The 16,921-nt window shown below is 42.5% G+C and overlaps 1 protein-coding gene across 1 annotated transcript in view; it reads left to right on the top strand.

The window, feature by feature from the left end:
* tdp1 (tyrosyl-DNA phosphodiesterase 1) overlaps positions 1 to 11,866 on the top strand; it is a 59,081-nt gene extending 47,215 nt beyond the window's left edge. The window contains exon 16 of the mRNA XM_035743439.2: positions 11,209 to 11,866. Coding sequence (XP_035599332.1) covers positions 11,209 to 11,282 — 74 coding nt within the window. The 3' untranslated portion in view covers positions 11,283 to 11,866. The remainder of the gene's footprint in view (positions 1 to 11,208) is intronic.
* The last annotated feature ends 5,055 nt before the right edge of the window (positions 11,867 to 16,921 follow it).

Here is a 16,921-nt window from a genome sequence, read left to right as displayed (position 1 = left end):
ATCTCCAATGTATCGTCCATGTAAAAAAAAACTGTATAGCACTTTTTAGAAAGTGCTTTTATAGTAATGCCTTCAAGAGCAGGTTTTGGCACATTTGCAAGAAAAAGCTCGCTAGAAGGAAGAAACCTTGAGAGGAACAAGTAGACTCCGAAGGGTGAAGACAGATGTTCAGGCTGGGGAAGATTAGGGAAAAAGTAGAGGGTCAGTGAGTGTGTGTCCATCACACGCTCAGGCACTGATTGGATATGTACACAGTCAACTCCCTCTCGTGTATGTCCTTGTGGTGCGCGTGTACCTTTTGCGTGCTCGCATGTCACACACTGTGATTGCGTCGGTCTAATTGCTGGGTGAGGAGGAGAGCATGGCTAATCATTACATGGCTACGTCACTTTGTCAATCGCCACCTCTCTGGCATTTAATCACTACTCATCACCACCATCGCTGTCGGCAACAGTTAACATGCAGCAATAGTTACCTAGGGTGTCATCAACTTCTGAACTGGAGCAGAAACCATGCCCGTCTCCCTGGAAATTAGTTGCTGTGATGCTAATGGTATGGTAGTGAAAATGCAGGTCTCATATACAAACGTAATATGTTATAATTTTGACATTAAGCTATTTTATGTCTACGGTTGGAATTTAAATTCAACCTGCACAGACCGTAAGTAATTTGAGGCAATCGCATGACAGTCTTCTCGACACGCGCACACACACACTCCGAGTGCTCAAACATTGCAAATCAAAACCTCGGGCAAGAGAGGAGAGGACTGAAGATGAGAGAAGGAGAGTAGCGGGCAGACGGAGAGGCGAGATGGAACAGAGAAAAGAGGACATTGGGAGAGAGGTAGAACAAAATGGAGAGGAGAGAGAGCAGAAAAGGGAAAGATGAAGTCAGAACAGAAGAGCCTACAGCTTCAGGGGAGGAATGTACTGTATTCTCTCAAGGAGTTGTGCAGGTCTCTGAGACACACAGCTCCTTTTAAAAGCACCTATGGCAAAGACAGAAAGCACTTTCCAATATACAGTGCCTGCAGAAAGTATTCACTTTTTTTTGGCACTGACCTACACAATACCCCATATCACATTTAATTTAGACAAATTAATGAAAAGTTGAAATGTCCTGAGTTAATAATTCAACATCTTTGTTATGGTGAGCCTAAATAAATTCAGGAGTAAAAATGTGCTTTACACGGCACATACCAAGTTGCATGGACTCGCTCTGTGTGCAATAATAGTGTTTAACAGGATTTTTGAATGACTACCTCACCTCAGTACACCACATCTACAATTATCTAAGGTCCCTCAGTCGAGCAGTGAATTTCAAACACAGATTCAAACATAAAGATTTTTTTTTATTTTTTTACAAATAGATTGGTCACATAACACGTTGTGGCAGACAGCAGGGAGTGGTGTTTGAAGGGTGATACCTTGTAGCCCGCTGGCTCCACCCTTGAGACTTATATGGACTTCCTGCCCCAACGAGGCGAGCCGGTGGATCATTAAGCCAGGGAGTGTTTGGGGATAAAAGAGGAAGCGGCCTGCACAAAGGGAAGAGAACGGAGAGTTGTGTGTTATGAAGAGTGTGAGAAAAGAGAAACATCTGTGTGATTACACGTTGTGACCTGGACTGTCTGATTACCCCCACTGTGTTTGGCTGAGGAACCCCTGGAGAACGGAACGGACAAGGAGAACGTGCACTGTGCACTGTGAAATGGTTGGTGAATTCCCCCCTTTTCCCCAGTGTGCAAAACTCCCTAATAAACTCCACATTTGCATTCTAGTTGTGCTCCTTGTGGGCGTTTTGTTATTGAACTTGGTGACGTGGAAACCCCACTCCCTTGAACCTGCTACATGTTTAGCAGATGTTATTGCGGGTGTAGTGAAATGCTTGTGTTTCTAGCTCCAACAGTGTAGTAATATCTAACAATTTCACAACAATACACACAAATCTCGGTAGTTAGGTTTTCCAATGCCTCTCAAAGAAGGGCACCTATTGGTAGACGTTGAATATCCCTTTGAGCATGGTGGAGTTATTAATTACACTTGGGATGGTGTCTTAATAAACCCAGTCACTACAAAGATACAGGCATCCTTCCTAACTCAGTTGCCAGAGAGGAAGGAAACCGCTCTGGAATTTCACCATGACACCAATGGTGACTTTTTAAACAGTTACAGTATCATGGCTGTAATGGGAGGAAACAGGATGGATCAACAGCATTGTAGTTACTCCACAATACTAACCTAATTGACAGAGTGAAAAGAAAGAAGCCTATTCAGAATAAAAATATTCCAAAACTGTTTGCAACAAGACACTGAAATAATGATGCATTACGGAGTACCACTCTCCATATTTTGAAGCATAGTTGTGGCTGCATCATGTTATGGTTATGCTTGTAATCATTAAGGACTGGGTAGTTTTTCATAAAAAATAAATGGAATAGAGCTCGTCTATAAAAATGTTCTGTCCCCAGTTGCAACACTCACTAACAAGTTCCAAACTGCCTCTGGAAGCAACTTCAGCACAAGAACTGTTCGTCGGGAGCTTCATGAAAAGGGTTTCCATGGCCGAGCACTCGCACACAAGCCTAAGATCACCATGCGCAATGCCAAGCATTGGCTGGAGTGGCGTAAAGATCGCCGCCATTGGATTCTGGAGCAGTGGCGTTCTCTGGAGTGATGAATCAAACGTTACCATCTGGCAGTCCGAATCTGGGTTTAGCTAATTTACATTTACATTTACATTTAAGTCATTTAGCAGACGCTCTGCCCCATTGCATAGTGCCAACTGTGGTTGTTGGTGGAGGAATAATGATCTGGGGCTGTTTTTCATAGTTCGGGCTAGGCCCCTTAGTTCCAGTGAAGGCAAATCGTAACACTGCATACAATGACATTCTAGACGTTTCTGTGCTTCCACCTTTGTGGCAACAGTTTGGGGAAGGCTCTTTCCTGTTTCAGCATGACAATGCCCCCGTGCAGAAAGCGAGGTCCATACAGAAATGGTTTGTTGACCTCTTGTGGAAGAACTTGACTGGCCTGCACAGAGCCCTGACCTCAACCCCATCGAACACCTTTGGGATAAATTGGAACGCTGACTGTGAGCCAGGCCTAATCGCCCAACATCAGTGCCCAACCTCACTAATGCTCTTGTGGCTGAATGGAAGCAAGTTCCAGCAATGTTCCAACATCTAGTGGAAAGCCTTTCCAGAAGAGTGGAGGCTTTTTTAGCGGCAAAGGGGCGACCACCTCCATATTAATGCGTATGAGATGTTCGACGATCAGGTGTCCACATACCTTTTGGTCATTTAGTGTAGTTGCATAAAGTGACCCTTCTGTTCTGAGGTAGCTTCTGTAGATACAGTGCCCTCCGTAATTATTGTGACAGGACATTTTTCTTCTTCTTTTTGCTCTAAAACGAACAATGACTATGAGTTTACAGTGCAGGCTGTCAGCTTTAATTTGAGTGTGTATTTTCATCCGTGCCGGGTGAACCATTTCAAATTTACACTTTTTGTACATAGTCCCCACATTTTAGGGGAGCAAAAGTATTGGGACAAATTCACTTAAGTGTATTAAAGTAGTAAAAATATAATTTTGTGCCCAATAGAAATGAATGGTAAATAATGTATTGTCATTTTGGAGTAATTTTTATTAAATTCTTCGTAAAAGAAGACTAGAATATCTTTCTACGCACTTCTACATGTGGATGCTACCATGATTACGCATAATCCTGAATGAATTGTCAATAATTAGTGAGAGAGTAATAGAAGCACAAATATCATACCCTCAAGACATGCTAACCGCTCACCATTACAATAACAGGGAAGGTTAGCATTTTATATCATACCACCAAGACATGCTAACCTCTCACCATTACAATAACAGGGAAGGTTAGCATTTTATATCATATCCCCAAGAGATGCTACCCTCTCACCATTGCAATAACAGGGAAGGTTAGCATTTTATATCATATCCCCAAGAGATGCTACCCTCGCACCATTACAATAACAGGGAAGGTTAGCATTTTATATCATATCCCCAAGAGATGCTACCCTCTCACCATTACAATAACGGGGAAGGTTAGCATTTTATATCATATCCCCAAGAGATGCTACCCTCGCACCATTACAATAACAGGGAAGGTTAGCATTTTATATCATATCCCCAAGAGATGCTACCCTCTCACCATTACAATAACAGGGAAGGTTCGCATTTTTTGGGAGGTATGATATTTGTGCATCTATTACTTCCTCACTCATTATTCACAATTTATTCAGGATTGTCCTGGTAGCATCCAACATTCATGTAGAAGTGTTTAGAAACATTTACAATAAATAGTGACTCCAAAATGACGCACTACATTATTTACCATTCATTTCTATAGTCTGAAACAAACTGCAAACGCATCCAACAAATTTGTAGAGTCACAAGCTTGATGTACTGTAGTCATTGCATGTTATGATTATGAGACCAAATACTCAATATTTTACTACTTTAATACACATTTAAGTGAATTTGTCCCAGTACTTTTGCTCTCCTAAAATGTGGGGACTATGTACAAAAAGTGCTGTAATTTTGAAATGGTTCACCTGATATGGATGAAAATACCCTCATATTAAAGCTGAAAGTTTGCACTTTAACATCCAAAGTAATTGTTTGATTTAAGATATTTTTACTTTTGAAGTATAGTGCCAAAAGATGAAAATGCTTCACTGTCCCAATTACGAAGGGCTCTGTATGTTCTTGTGTACGGTGGTGTTAGTGGTGGGGATGAAAGGACAGATGTGGGGAGAGACTGATGAGAGGAGAGCGGTGGAGAAGACACAATTATGAGAGCGAGAGGAGAGAGTGTTTGTGAGGACAGGAATGAGAGGAGAGAGACGGGTGAGAAAAGAGGTGGATAAGATGATGAGAGAGACTGAGGTGGAGAGAAGCGCATGTGAGGACAGCGATATTGTGTGAGTGCCAAGGATGAGAGGTGGGAGTGAGAGAGCGGAGTGCTGAGATGGTGTGAAGCTGACGTTGGAGACGGTGTCCGGGATGGTCAGCTGCGTCTGTCCAGAGCCGGCTCGCACACGTCTACAAGTGGTGTGTTCGTCTTTGTGTGTGAATGAGAAATTGGCTGTGAAATTGTACTGTCCTTGAGCCGTGCTTGTTCATTCGTCGACATGACGTAAGCATGGTGCACCAGGCTTCTGCACACACTCTTCGCTGAAGATCTCACACACACAGATTGAATCTTATCTAAACCATATAGTACACACTTAACAAGATACTCCTTTTAATTAAACATGTCAACATGTTGTCGAATCCTGAGGGCCTTTGAGTGTGAAGACCTTTACTCAATATCATCCATTTACATGTCACTATTGAAAGAACTTATTGTTCTCTGGAATAAAGGACGGCTCATTATCTGTACAGCGCACACTGCATGGCTGCTGCGTTTGGGAGAGAAAGCACTTCTGGGACTGTTCAGGGAACTGAACTTTCATTCACTTTAACCCAATTTTCCTCTGCTGGTAACCATGGTCACCACTGTTGTAATGCTGGCCCATAGTGACTTGGCCAGGACTGGTGATACCGTAGTGAAAAGTTTGTATGGGAGACAGTGTGAGAAGTGATCAATTAGTTTTTACATGAGCCTGGTTGTCAGTTTGTGGCTGCGTCCCAAATCTCACCTTATTCCCTATGTAAATGCACTACTTTTGACTATGGGGCAATTCTGGTATCTCAGATTGTTCTATAAAAATAAAGTAACACACTTTAATTTTGCTCCCAAACATTAGAGCAAAATTAGTGTGCGACTTCCTTTCTTTTTTATAGTTAGTCAGCACCTCTACAAATAATGTTTGGGTGTGCGTCAACTTCTGCCTTTTACTATCTCAGATTGTTCTGGCAATTCTCACATAAATACTTAATTGGGAGGAAGGATGTTGAACATGCTTTATAGCATGTTGTATCACAAACAATTGTTTTGAAATCGTAGCATTCAGCGGGCAACATTTTCACAAAAACAAGAAAAGCATTCAAATAAAATAATTTACCTTTGAAGAACTTCGGATGTTTTCAATGAGGAGACTCTCAGTTAGATAGCAAATGTTCAGTTTTTCCTGAAAGATTATTTGTTTAGGAGAAATCGCTCCATTTTGTGCGTCACGTTTGGTTACCAAAAAAAAAAAAAATTCAGTCATCAAAACGCCAAACTTTTTTCCAAATTAACTCCATAATATCGACTGAAACATGGTAAACGTTGTTTAGAATCAATCCTCAAGGTGTTTTTCACATATCTATTCGATGCTATATCGTTCGTGGAAGTCTCCTCTCTCCTCTCAATCACATGGAAGAATGGTTGCAGCTGGAGATTACACACCAATTTCGACGCAGGACACCGGGCGGACACCTGGTAAATGTAGTCTCTTATCGTCAATCTTCCAATGATATGCCTACAAATACGTCACAATGCTGCAGACACCTTGGGGAAACGATAGAAAGGGCAGGCTCATTCCTGGCGCATTCACAGCCATATAAGGAGACATTGGAACACAGCCCCTTCAGAATCTGGGCATTTCCTGTATGAAATTTCATCTTGGTTTCGCCTGTAGCATTAGTTCTGGGGCACTCACAGATAATATCTTTGCAGTTTTGGAAACGTCAGAGTTTTTTTCTTTCCAAAGCTGTCAATTATATGCATAGTCGAGCATCTTTTCGTGACAAAATAACTTGTTTAAAACGGGAATGTTTTTTATCCAAAAATTAAAAGAGCGCCCCCTATCTCGAAGAAGTTAACAAAAGGCTAAGCTTGTGAGCCAATATATTTATTTACATTTACATTTAAGTCATTTAGCAGACGTTCATTTGCGATTTTCAGGAATAGAAAAAGTTGCGTTATGCTAATGCATTATAGTTTTTTTTTTCTGTCGATTTCTCAGCCAAGCAGGTTGAACAAACGTGATGTTTTTCACCTACAAAAATATTATTTTTGGAAAAAGGAACATTTGCTATCTAACTGGGAGTCTCCTGAGTGAAAGCATCTGAAGTTCTTAAAAGGTAAATGATTTAATTTGGTTGCTTTTCATATTTTTGTGAAAATGTTGCCAGCACAGCCTAGCATAGCATTATGCCATGCTAAACTTACACAAATGCTTGTCTAGCGTTGGCTGTAACGCATATTTTGAAAATCTGAGATGACAGTGTTGTTAACAAAAGGCTAAGCTTGTGTTTGGATATATTTATTTCACTTAATTTGCGATTTTCATGAATAGGAAACTTTGCGTTATGGTAATGTGCTTGAGGCTATGATTACGCTCCTGGATACGGGATTGCTCGTCGCTAGAGGTTAAACTCGGACAAAGATAGTGATAACTAACTCGGATTTGCAAGTTTGGTAGCTAGCTACTCTTATGAGAACAGGCATGTTTGGGTTTGCACTTGCTCTTGATAACTGGTACCTGTCGGCATTCTGGAACTGGAAGTCATGATCAAGGGCTAGGTTACAACTAGCTAGCTAGCATTCAGGGACTTTGTCTGCTATAGTGCTAAAACAACACGCCTGTTCTCATAAAAGTCTATGTTGTATCTTCTACTGTAGGGCAAAAATAAATGAAGGATGGTACTTGTCTTGCCTGAGTACCAATCTTTTTACCTAACATGCTACAAATATGTGTCCGCAAGCATTCAGTAACATGGTAAAGGCGTCCGCGTCACTGGCCTGAATCTAATCTGTACTTAGTCACTGTATAAGTATAATTACTTCCAAACTAGAAACATTTTTTTTCTCGCTATATGTTTACTAAGTGATGATATTTTATTTCATTCACATATTATAAAACCTGGTGGACTTGTTGTTCAGAAGTGTCGTGGGGCGGCAGGTAGCTGAGCTTTGGGCCGGTAACCGAAAGGTTGCTGGATCGAATCTCCGAGCTGACGAGGTAAAAAGTCTGTTTTGCCCCTGAGCAAGGCAGTAAGGCACTATTCCCTGGGCGCCGAAGACGTGGGGATGTTGATTATGGCAGTCCCCCTGCACCTCTTATTCAGAGAGGTTGGGTTAAATGCGGAAGACCCATTTCAGTTGAATGCATTGTAGTACAACTGACTAGGTATCCCCCTTTCCCCAATATCAGGACCAGAAGGCAGAGGCAGTACGTGGACAGGCACCCACTTCATGTTGGGCAGATTTGATCTGGTCATAGGTCAAAATACTATCACTTGTCTGTCCTGGAACTCGCCTATCAACCATTGGTAATGTAAGCAGTGCTGTCTGTATCAACTGTAACTTGTTTTTCTACAGATGGACAGGAGAGAGAGTTTATCATCTCTGAACTGGGAGAGTCCTTGTGCCCGACATTAAAATTATACAAGATCTATTACTTTTCATTCTCTTTTGTTATTATTGAATTGAACGGTGGGAGGAAGGACCCTGTGTATTCTTTAAACATGTCAGGGTCTTACATGGAACACAGTATGAAGGGATGACGGCTAACATGTACCACCAGACAAAATGCTGATAGGTACAGTATCTGTATCGGCTGTGAATGACAATAGAAAATGAGAGACAAGTGTAATATTTGCCAGATTGCTATATTAGCAGAACACCGCTTTTTTAAATTCTACATCTATCTGTTACACTTGAAATGTATCAAAACACTTTGTTTAGAATATCTACATAAGCAATTGCACTTATCTTCCTCTGTCGGCTAGTGAGTGCTTCAAAGCTTCCTCCTGGTGGAAGCTTGGTCAAATCAAATCCAATCCAATTTTATTTTGTCACATACACATGGTTAGCAGATGTTAATGCGAGTGTAGCGAAATGCTTGTGCTTCTAGTTCCGACAATGCAGTGATAACCAACAAGTAATCTAACTAACAATTCCAAAACTACTGTCTTATACACAGTGTAAGGGGATAAAGAATATGTACATAAGGATATATGAATGAGTGATGGTACAGGGCAGCATACAGTAGATGGTATCGAGTACAGTATATACATATGAGATGAGTATGTAGACAAAGTAAACAAAGTGGCATACTTAAAGTGGCTAGTGATACATGTATTACATAAGGATGCAGTCGATGATATAGAGTACAGTATATACGTATGCATATGAGATGAATAATGTAGGGTAAGTAACATAAAATAAGGTAGCATTGTTTAAAGTGGCTAGTGATATATTTACATCATTTCCCATCAATTCCCATTATTAAAGTGGCTGGAGTTGGGTCAATGACAGTGTGTTGGCAGCAGCCACTCAATGTTAGTGGTGGCTGTTTAACAGTCTGATGGCCTTGAGATAGAAGCTGTTTTTCAGTCTCTCGGTCCCAGCTTTGATGCACCTGTACTGACCTCGCCTTCTGGATGATAGCGGGGTGAACAGGATCGGGTGGTTATGATGATCTTTTGGCCTTCCTGTAACATCGGGTGGTGTAGGTGTCCTGGAGGGAAGGTAGTTTGCCCCGGTGATGCGTTGTGCAGACCTCACTACCCTCTGGAGAGCCTTACGGTTGAGGGCGGAGCAGTTGCCGTACCAGGCGGTGATACAGCCCGCCAGGATGCTCTCGATTGTGCATCTGTAGAAGTTTGTGAGTGCTTTTGGTGACAAGCCGAATTTCTTCAGCCTCCTGAGGTTGAAGAGGCGCTGCTGCGCCTTCTTCACGACGCTGTCAGTGTGAGTGGACCAATTCAGTTTGTCTGTGATGTGTATGCCGAGGAACTTAAAACTTGCTACCCTCTCCACTACTGTTCCATCGATGTGGATAAGGGGTGTTCCCTCTGCTGTTTCCTGAAGTCCACAATCATCTCCTTAGTTTTGTTGACGTTGAGTGTGAGGTTATTTTCCTGACACCACACTCCGAGGGCCCTCACCTCCTCCCTGTAGGTCGTCTCGTCGTTGTTGGTAATCAAGCCTACCACTGTTGTGTTGTCCGCAAACTTGATGATTGAGTTGGAGGCGTGCGTGGCCACGCAGTCGTGGGTGAACAGGGAGTACAGGAGAGGGCTCAGAACGCACCCTTGTGGGGCCCCCGTGTTGAGGATCAGCGGGGAGGAGGTGTTGTTGCCTACCCTCACCACCTGGGGGCGGCCCGTCAGGAAGTCCAGTACCCAGTTGCACAGGGCGGGGTCGAGACCCAGGGTCTCGAGCTTGATGACGAGCTATGAGGGTACTATGGTGTTGAATGCCGAGCTGTAGTCGATGAACAGCATTCTCACATAGGTATTCCTCTTGTCCAGGTGGGTTAGGGCAGTGTGGTTGAGATTGCGTCGTCTGTGGACCTATTTGGGCGGTAAGCAAATTGGAGTGGGTCTAGAGTGTCCGGTAGGGTGGTAGGTGATATGATCCTTGACTAGTCTCTCAAAGCACTTCATGATGACGGAAGTGAGTGCTATGGGGCGATAGTCGTTTAGTTCAGTTACCTTAGCTTTCTTGGGAACAGGAACAATGGTGGCCCTCTTGAAGCATGTGGGAACAGCAGACTGGGATAAGGATTGATTGAATATGTCCGTAAACACACCGGCCAGCTGGTCTGCACATGCTCTGAGAACACGGCTTGGGATGCCGTCTGGGCCGGCAGCCTTGCGAGAGTTAACACGTTTAAATGTTTTACTCACGTTGGCTGCGGTGAAGGAGAGCCCGCAGGTTTTGGTTGCGGGCCGTTTCGGTGGCACTGTATTGTCCTCAAAGCGAGCAAAGAAGTTTAGTTTGTCTGGGAGCAAGACATCGGGGTCCCCGACGGGGCTGGTTTTCTTTTTGTAGTCTGTGATTGACTGTAGATCCTGCCACATACCTCTCGTGTCTGAACCGTTGAATTGCGACTCTACTTTGTCTCTATACTGACGCTTAGCTTGTTTGATTTCCTTGCGGCGGGAATAGCTACACTGTTTGTATTCAGTCATGTTTCCGGTCACCTTGCCCTGATTAAAAGCAGAGGTTTGCGCTTTCAGTTTTGCACGAATGCTGACATCAATCCACGGTGTCTGGTTGCGGAAGGTTTTAATATTCGCCGTGGGTACAACATCATCGATGCACTTGCTAATAAACTCGCTCACCGAATCAGCATATACATCAATGTTGTTGTTCGACGCTATCCAGAACATAACTTTCTAAATACATTTGATTGATTGATGGTGCCGCGGCAATTCACCTAGCTTCCAAATAGGGGAGAAATGCTGAGAAATTTTAGATACCTTTTAATGTGTATGTTTCTGTGTTTTTCCTCAGATCAGCCATGGATGTGGAACATTCCCTACACCCAGGCTCCAGACACACACGGTAACATCTGGGTCCCCTCCTGAACCACCACGCCAGACACACACACACACGTTCCCTTAAACATCCAGTTACCCGGACCCCTTGCCAGACCTTCCACATTCTGCTCCTATGGTGCACAGACAGGCTAAATCAAATGGAATAGAGGACGAGACACTGTTACTCTCTCTCTCTCTCTGTCTCCCCTTCTCACTACCTGTCCAGTCCAACTCTGTCTCCTTAGTACAATTATAACTGTCTGTCATCTCTCATTCGTGTCAACCTTCTCCCTACCCTTCCTCCCTCCTTTTTTCATACTGTCTGTCTCTCACTTGACTTCAGTAACTCTGACCTAAAGGCATCTCTTACTTTCCATTACCTGGTGCTAAAGTGAGGAGATGACCTCCTCTCTCGCTTTTGTATACTGGCCTCACTCTAGTGGCTGGCCAAACCTCCTGCAGAACTATTTTGTTTGCAGACTTTTGTTCCAGCCCTACTCAAACACGTTGTTATTACATTATTTTGTTATTGTAGCTATTCATTTAATCATGTACTGTAAGTTTCCTTTTTAATATGTGCAAAATAAATCACTCACCATGTTTGTTATTAAAAATAATTGTACAAATCCCTAGTATGATGAATCTCAATTATGTGCATAATGTAGAAAATGAAGAACATTTTATTTTGGGGGATAAAAAGCTATACTCATATATATACTGTACATACACTTAGGTAGGAGTCATTAAAACATGTTTTTCAACCACTCCACAAATTTCTTGTTAACAATCTAGTTTTGGCAAGTCGGTTAGGACATCTACTTTGTGCATGACACAAGTCATTTTTCCAAAAATTGTTTACAGGCAGATTATTTCACTTATAATTCACTGTATCACAATTCCAGTGGGTCAGAAGTTTTACATACACTAAATTGACTGTGCCTTCTCAACAGCTTGGAAAATTCCAGAAAATTATGTCATGGCTTTAGAAGCTTCTTATAGGCTAATTGACATCATTTGAGTCAATGAGAGGTGTACCTGTGGCTGTATTTCAAGGCCTACCTTCAAACTCAGTGCCTCTTTGCTTGACATCATGGGAAAATCAAAGGAAATCAGCCAAGACCTCAGAAAAAAAGTTGTAGACCTCATCCTTGGGAGCAATTTCCAAACGCCTGAAGGTACCACGTTCATCTGTACAAACAATAGTATGCAAGTATAAACACCATGGGACCACGCAGGCATCATACCACTCAGGAATGATTGGTAGAGATGAATGTACTTTGGTGCGAAAAGTGCAAATCAATCCCAGACCAACAGCAAAGGACTGGAGGAAATGGGTACAAAAGTATCTATATCCACAGTAAAACGAGTCCTATATTAACATAACCTGAAATGCCGCTCAACAAGGAAGAAGCCACTGCTCCAAAACCACCATCAGAAAGCCAGACTACTGTTTTCAACTGCACATGGTGACAAAGATTGTACTTTTTGGAGAAATGTCCTCTGGTCTGATTAAACAAAAATAGAACTGTTTGGCTATAATGACCATTGTTATGTTAGGAAGAAAAGGGGGAGGCTTGCAAGCCGAAGAACACCATCCCAACCGTAAAGCACGGGTTGGCAGCATAATGATGAGGGGGTGCTTTGCTGCAGGAGGGACTGGTGCACTTCACAAAATAGATGGTATCATGAGGAAAATTACGTGGATATATTGAAGCAACATCTCAAGTTACAGCTTGGTCACAAATGGGTCTTCCAAATGGACAATGACCCCCAAGCATACTTCCAAAGTTGTGGCAAAATGGCTTACGGATAACAAAGTCAAGGTATAGGAGTGGTCATCACTAAGCCCTGACCTCAATTCTATAGAAAATGTGTGGGCAGAACTGAAAAGGTGTGTGTTTCCAAAAGGCCTACAAACCTGACTCAGTTACACCAGCTCTGTCAGGAGGAATGGACCAAAATGCACCCAACTTATTGTGGGAAGTTTGTGGAACCATAACCACCAAAACATTAGACCCAAGTTAAACAGTTAAGGCAATGCTACCAGATACTAAATGGGTGTATGTAAACTTCTGACCCACTGTGAATGTGATGAAAGAAATAACAGCTGAAATAAATAATTCTCTCTACTATTATTCTGACATTTCACATCCTTAAAATAAAGTGGTGATCCTACCTGACCTAAAACAGGGAATTTTTACTAGGATTAAATGTCAGGAATTGTGAAAAACTGAGTTTAAATGTATTTGGCTAAGGTGTATGTAAACTTCCGACTTCAACTGTACATTCTATACATCTCTGATAAAGAAGCTTCCAGACCATCACAACAATGCAGCTGTATCAGTCAGCAATGCTTGGCAGAGCCTTGGAGTAGAAGCAGAGAACTCTGTTTGCAATTGTGTAATTGGGCAGAAACGTTGAGCTTAAATGGAGAATATGTGATGATTGCTGCAGGTTGTCTGTGGTGTTTGTAGCCTAGGCCTACTCATCTAGCCTTGGATTTTTTTGGGGGGGGGGTGTTCAAATTTTAATCAACTGCTGCTTAGCAACTGTGATAGAAGCTACCTTTTATCGCCATGGCCATTGGTTCCCCATTGCTCCAACAATGTGTTGTTTTCATTATTTATGGCTGTGAAAAAAACTGAGCGACAATACTCAACATTGAAGCTTACTACTTTCATCCTCTCCATCACTGAACGCAGCAAATGTGCACCTTTCAGTTTCTCAGTCCTCTCCTGCACTGCTCCGAATCGCTCCTCTGTCCCCTGCTAAAGTGTCCCTTTGTAGCCCTGTATACCACTCACAGGAGACTTGTTTTGTCCTGTTTGGCGAGAGATATCAGAGACCAGGAAGTAGCCTACGCAGGACGTGTCAGTCAGCATTACAGGAGGGACTGGGCTGGAGAGCGGGATAGGCGCCAAGGAAGTTTTCTTCTTTTTTTAATTTCTTCTTTTTTTTGCATTTTCCAATTAAGAACATTCAAAACAAAAGTGAAAAGATATTAGACAACGATAGGACAAAGTGACAGTAACAGACGAACGTAACAAAAATAAATTATAATTATAGTTATATAAACAAACATACAATAATAAAAATGTTTAAAAAATAACGAGACATTGGATCACCTGCCGTAGGCTACATATTATACGTTACGTGTGGAACATTATGTGAGGATTATATATAGATTCAATCAATGAGATGTGGGGGGAGATTCTCCATATAGTCAATAAAAGGTTGCCAAATTCTGTAAAATGTCTTTAACTTATTCCTCAAGCAGTAAGTGATTTTCTCCAAAGCGATACAACTATTAACTTCCGAAAGCCACATTGCAACTGGCAGGGAGGAATCCAATTTCCATTTCAAGGCAATACATTTCTTGGCAATCGCTAGCAATATTTCTGTTAGCTTTATAGTATGGCTTTGCCTAAGATTGGTGTTAGTAAAGTTACCCAGTAGACAGACCTCCGGGTCTAAAGGGAATGCAACCCCGTGAATTGAGGATATGGTATCGCATACCCCCTGCCAGAAACCGTGTAGTTTTGAACACTGCCAAGTGGAATGGAGGAATGTTCCTTCATCTGAGCCACATCTAAAACATAGGGAGGAGATATCTGGGTTGAACTTGTGCAGTCTAGATGGGGTGATATAGAGCTGATGGAGGAAATTAAACTGGATCAGTCTGTATCTGGAGTTCAATGTGGATGTAACCCCATCCCTGCATAGGTCACTCCATAGATCCTCATCAAGATCAATACCCAGATCTTTCTCCCATCTAAGTCGGGGTTTATCTAGCCCAGGCAGTGTTAGTCCTGACATAAGAGCATTGTAAACACGGGAAATGGTCTTGAACAGTGGTTGGTCTGCGTGGCAGAGTTGTTCAATAGGTGACATCTTAGGTAGGTTCCATTGTCCCTTGAGAGTCACCCTAATAAAGTTTCGTAGTTGTAGGTAGCTAAAGAAGTCCCTGTTAGGCAAGTGGTATTTCTGTTTCAGCTGATCAAAAGACATAAGAACTCCCTCCCCGTAACAATGTTCCAGAAGAGTGATCCCCTTATCAGACCATGGTCTAAAGTTACTATTCTGGAAAAACATAGGGATCAATCTATTGTTCCATAAAGGGGTTTTAGGGGAAAGGAATCCCCCTCGTCCGAACAGCTCATGCAGTTTGCACCATGCCAGGACAGAATGTATGATTAAAGGGTTGTCTGTGATGGTTTTTATAGATTTTCTGTCCCATTTGTAAAACAAATCTGCCCCAGTGTCATCATTTACCTCAAGCTTTTCAATGTTCAACCATGAGGGACCATTGTCAAACCTCTGAGCCAGAAACCTAGACTGTGCAGCCCAGTAGTACATTCTAAAATTGGGGAGGTTTAAGCCCCCTTGACTGTAATCAAGGGTCAGTTTATCCAGGCAAACCCTAGGGGTTTTGCCGTGCCAGATAAACCGTCTGGTCAGCTTGTCGAGAGAGGAAAAAAATGCTGCGGGAACAGGGATAGGGAGAGACTGAAACAGATATAGAAACCTGGGCAGGACATTCATTTTAATTACATTGATTCTACCCAGTAGAGTGAGAGGTAAGTCCATCCATTTACAAAGGTTAGACTCCACCTTTCGCAACAAACTGGCCAGATTGAGTTTATAGAAGTTGTTCAGATTACCATCCACCATTATGCCCAAATATGTGAAGCCCATAGGCGACCATCTAAAAGGAAACTTGTGCTTGATGGTATGATGGTCAAAGACAGACAACGGTAAGATTTCGCTTTTATCAAGATTGACCTTATATCCAGAGAAAGAACTATAACACTGTAGTAGGATCTGCAAGTGAGAGAGGGAGTGTTCTGGGTTTGTTAGGAATAAGATAAGGTCGTCCGCAAAGAGTGATAATTTATGGGTATGGGGCCCACCTCAAAGCCATGTATGTCAGGGCACGTTCTAATAGCCTCAGCCAACGGTTCGATGGCGAGGGCAAAGAGGTGGGGGCTAATTGGGCAACCTTGTCTGTTCCCCCTATAAAGAGGGAAAGAGGAGGAAGTAATCCCATTGGTAGCAATCCTAGCTTTAGGAGATTTGTAGAGTGATTTTATCAAATTTACAAACACGGTACCTAAACAGAACTTTTTCAAGACGTGAAAGAGGTATGGCCATTCAACCCTATCAAAGGCCTTTTCAGCGTCGAGGGAGACTGTGACACCAGGTATTTTGTTTTTGTTAGCAAGGTGAATTCTATCAAAGAACCTTCTGAGATTATTGGAGGACAATCTATTAATTATGAAGCCAGTCTGATCTGGGTTGGCCAACAGGGGAAGACATGACTCCAGTCTCTTAGATAGCATCTTGGTGACCAGTTTACAATCTGTGTTAGGGAGAGAGATTTGTCTATAGGAGGCGCACTTTAGCGGGGTTTTCCCCTTTCTTGTGGATTACAGTAATCACTGCTTGAGAGAAGGACTCTGGAAAGCAGTTGTCTTCTCTGGCTTTTTTAAGTACCTCCATAAGGTAGGGGACCAACAGCTCCCTAAATTCTTTATAGAACTCTGGAGGGAAGCCATCCTCCCCAGGAGATTTATTAGAAGGTAAGGATTTAATGGCCTCCAACAATTCAGGGACTGAGAAGTGTTCACTCAGGCGCTCGCTGTCTTCCCCTGACAGGCATGGGAGGTTGAGAGAGGAGAGAAAGGAGT

This window comes from Oncorhynchus keta, chromosome 29, assembly GCF_023373465.1.
Source record: "Oncorhynchus keta strain PuntledgeMale-10-30-2019 chromosome 29, Oket_V2, whole genome shotgun sequence".
Taxonomy (NCBI): Eukaryota; Metazoa; Chordata; class Actinopteri; order Salmoniformes; family Salmonidae; genus Oncorhynchus; species Oncorhynchus keta.
The sequence above is the reverse complement of the archived record's forward strand: the minus strand, read 5'-3'. Positions and strand labels throughout refer to the sequence as shown.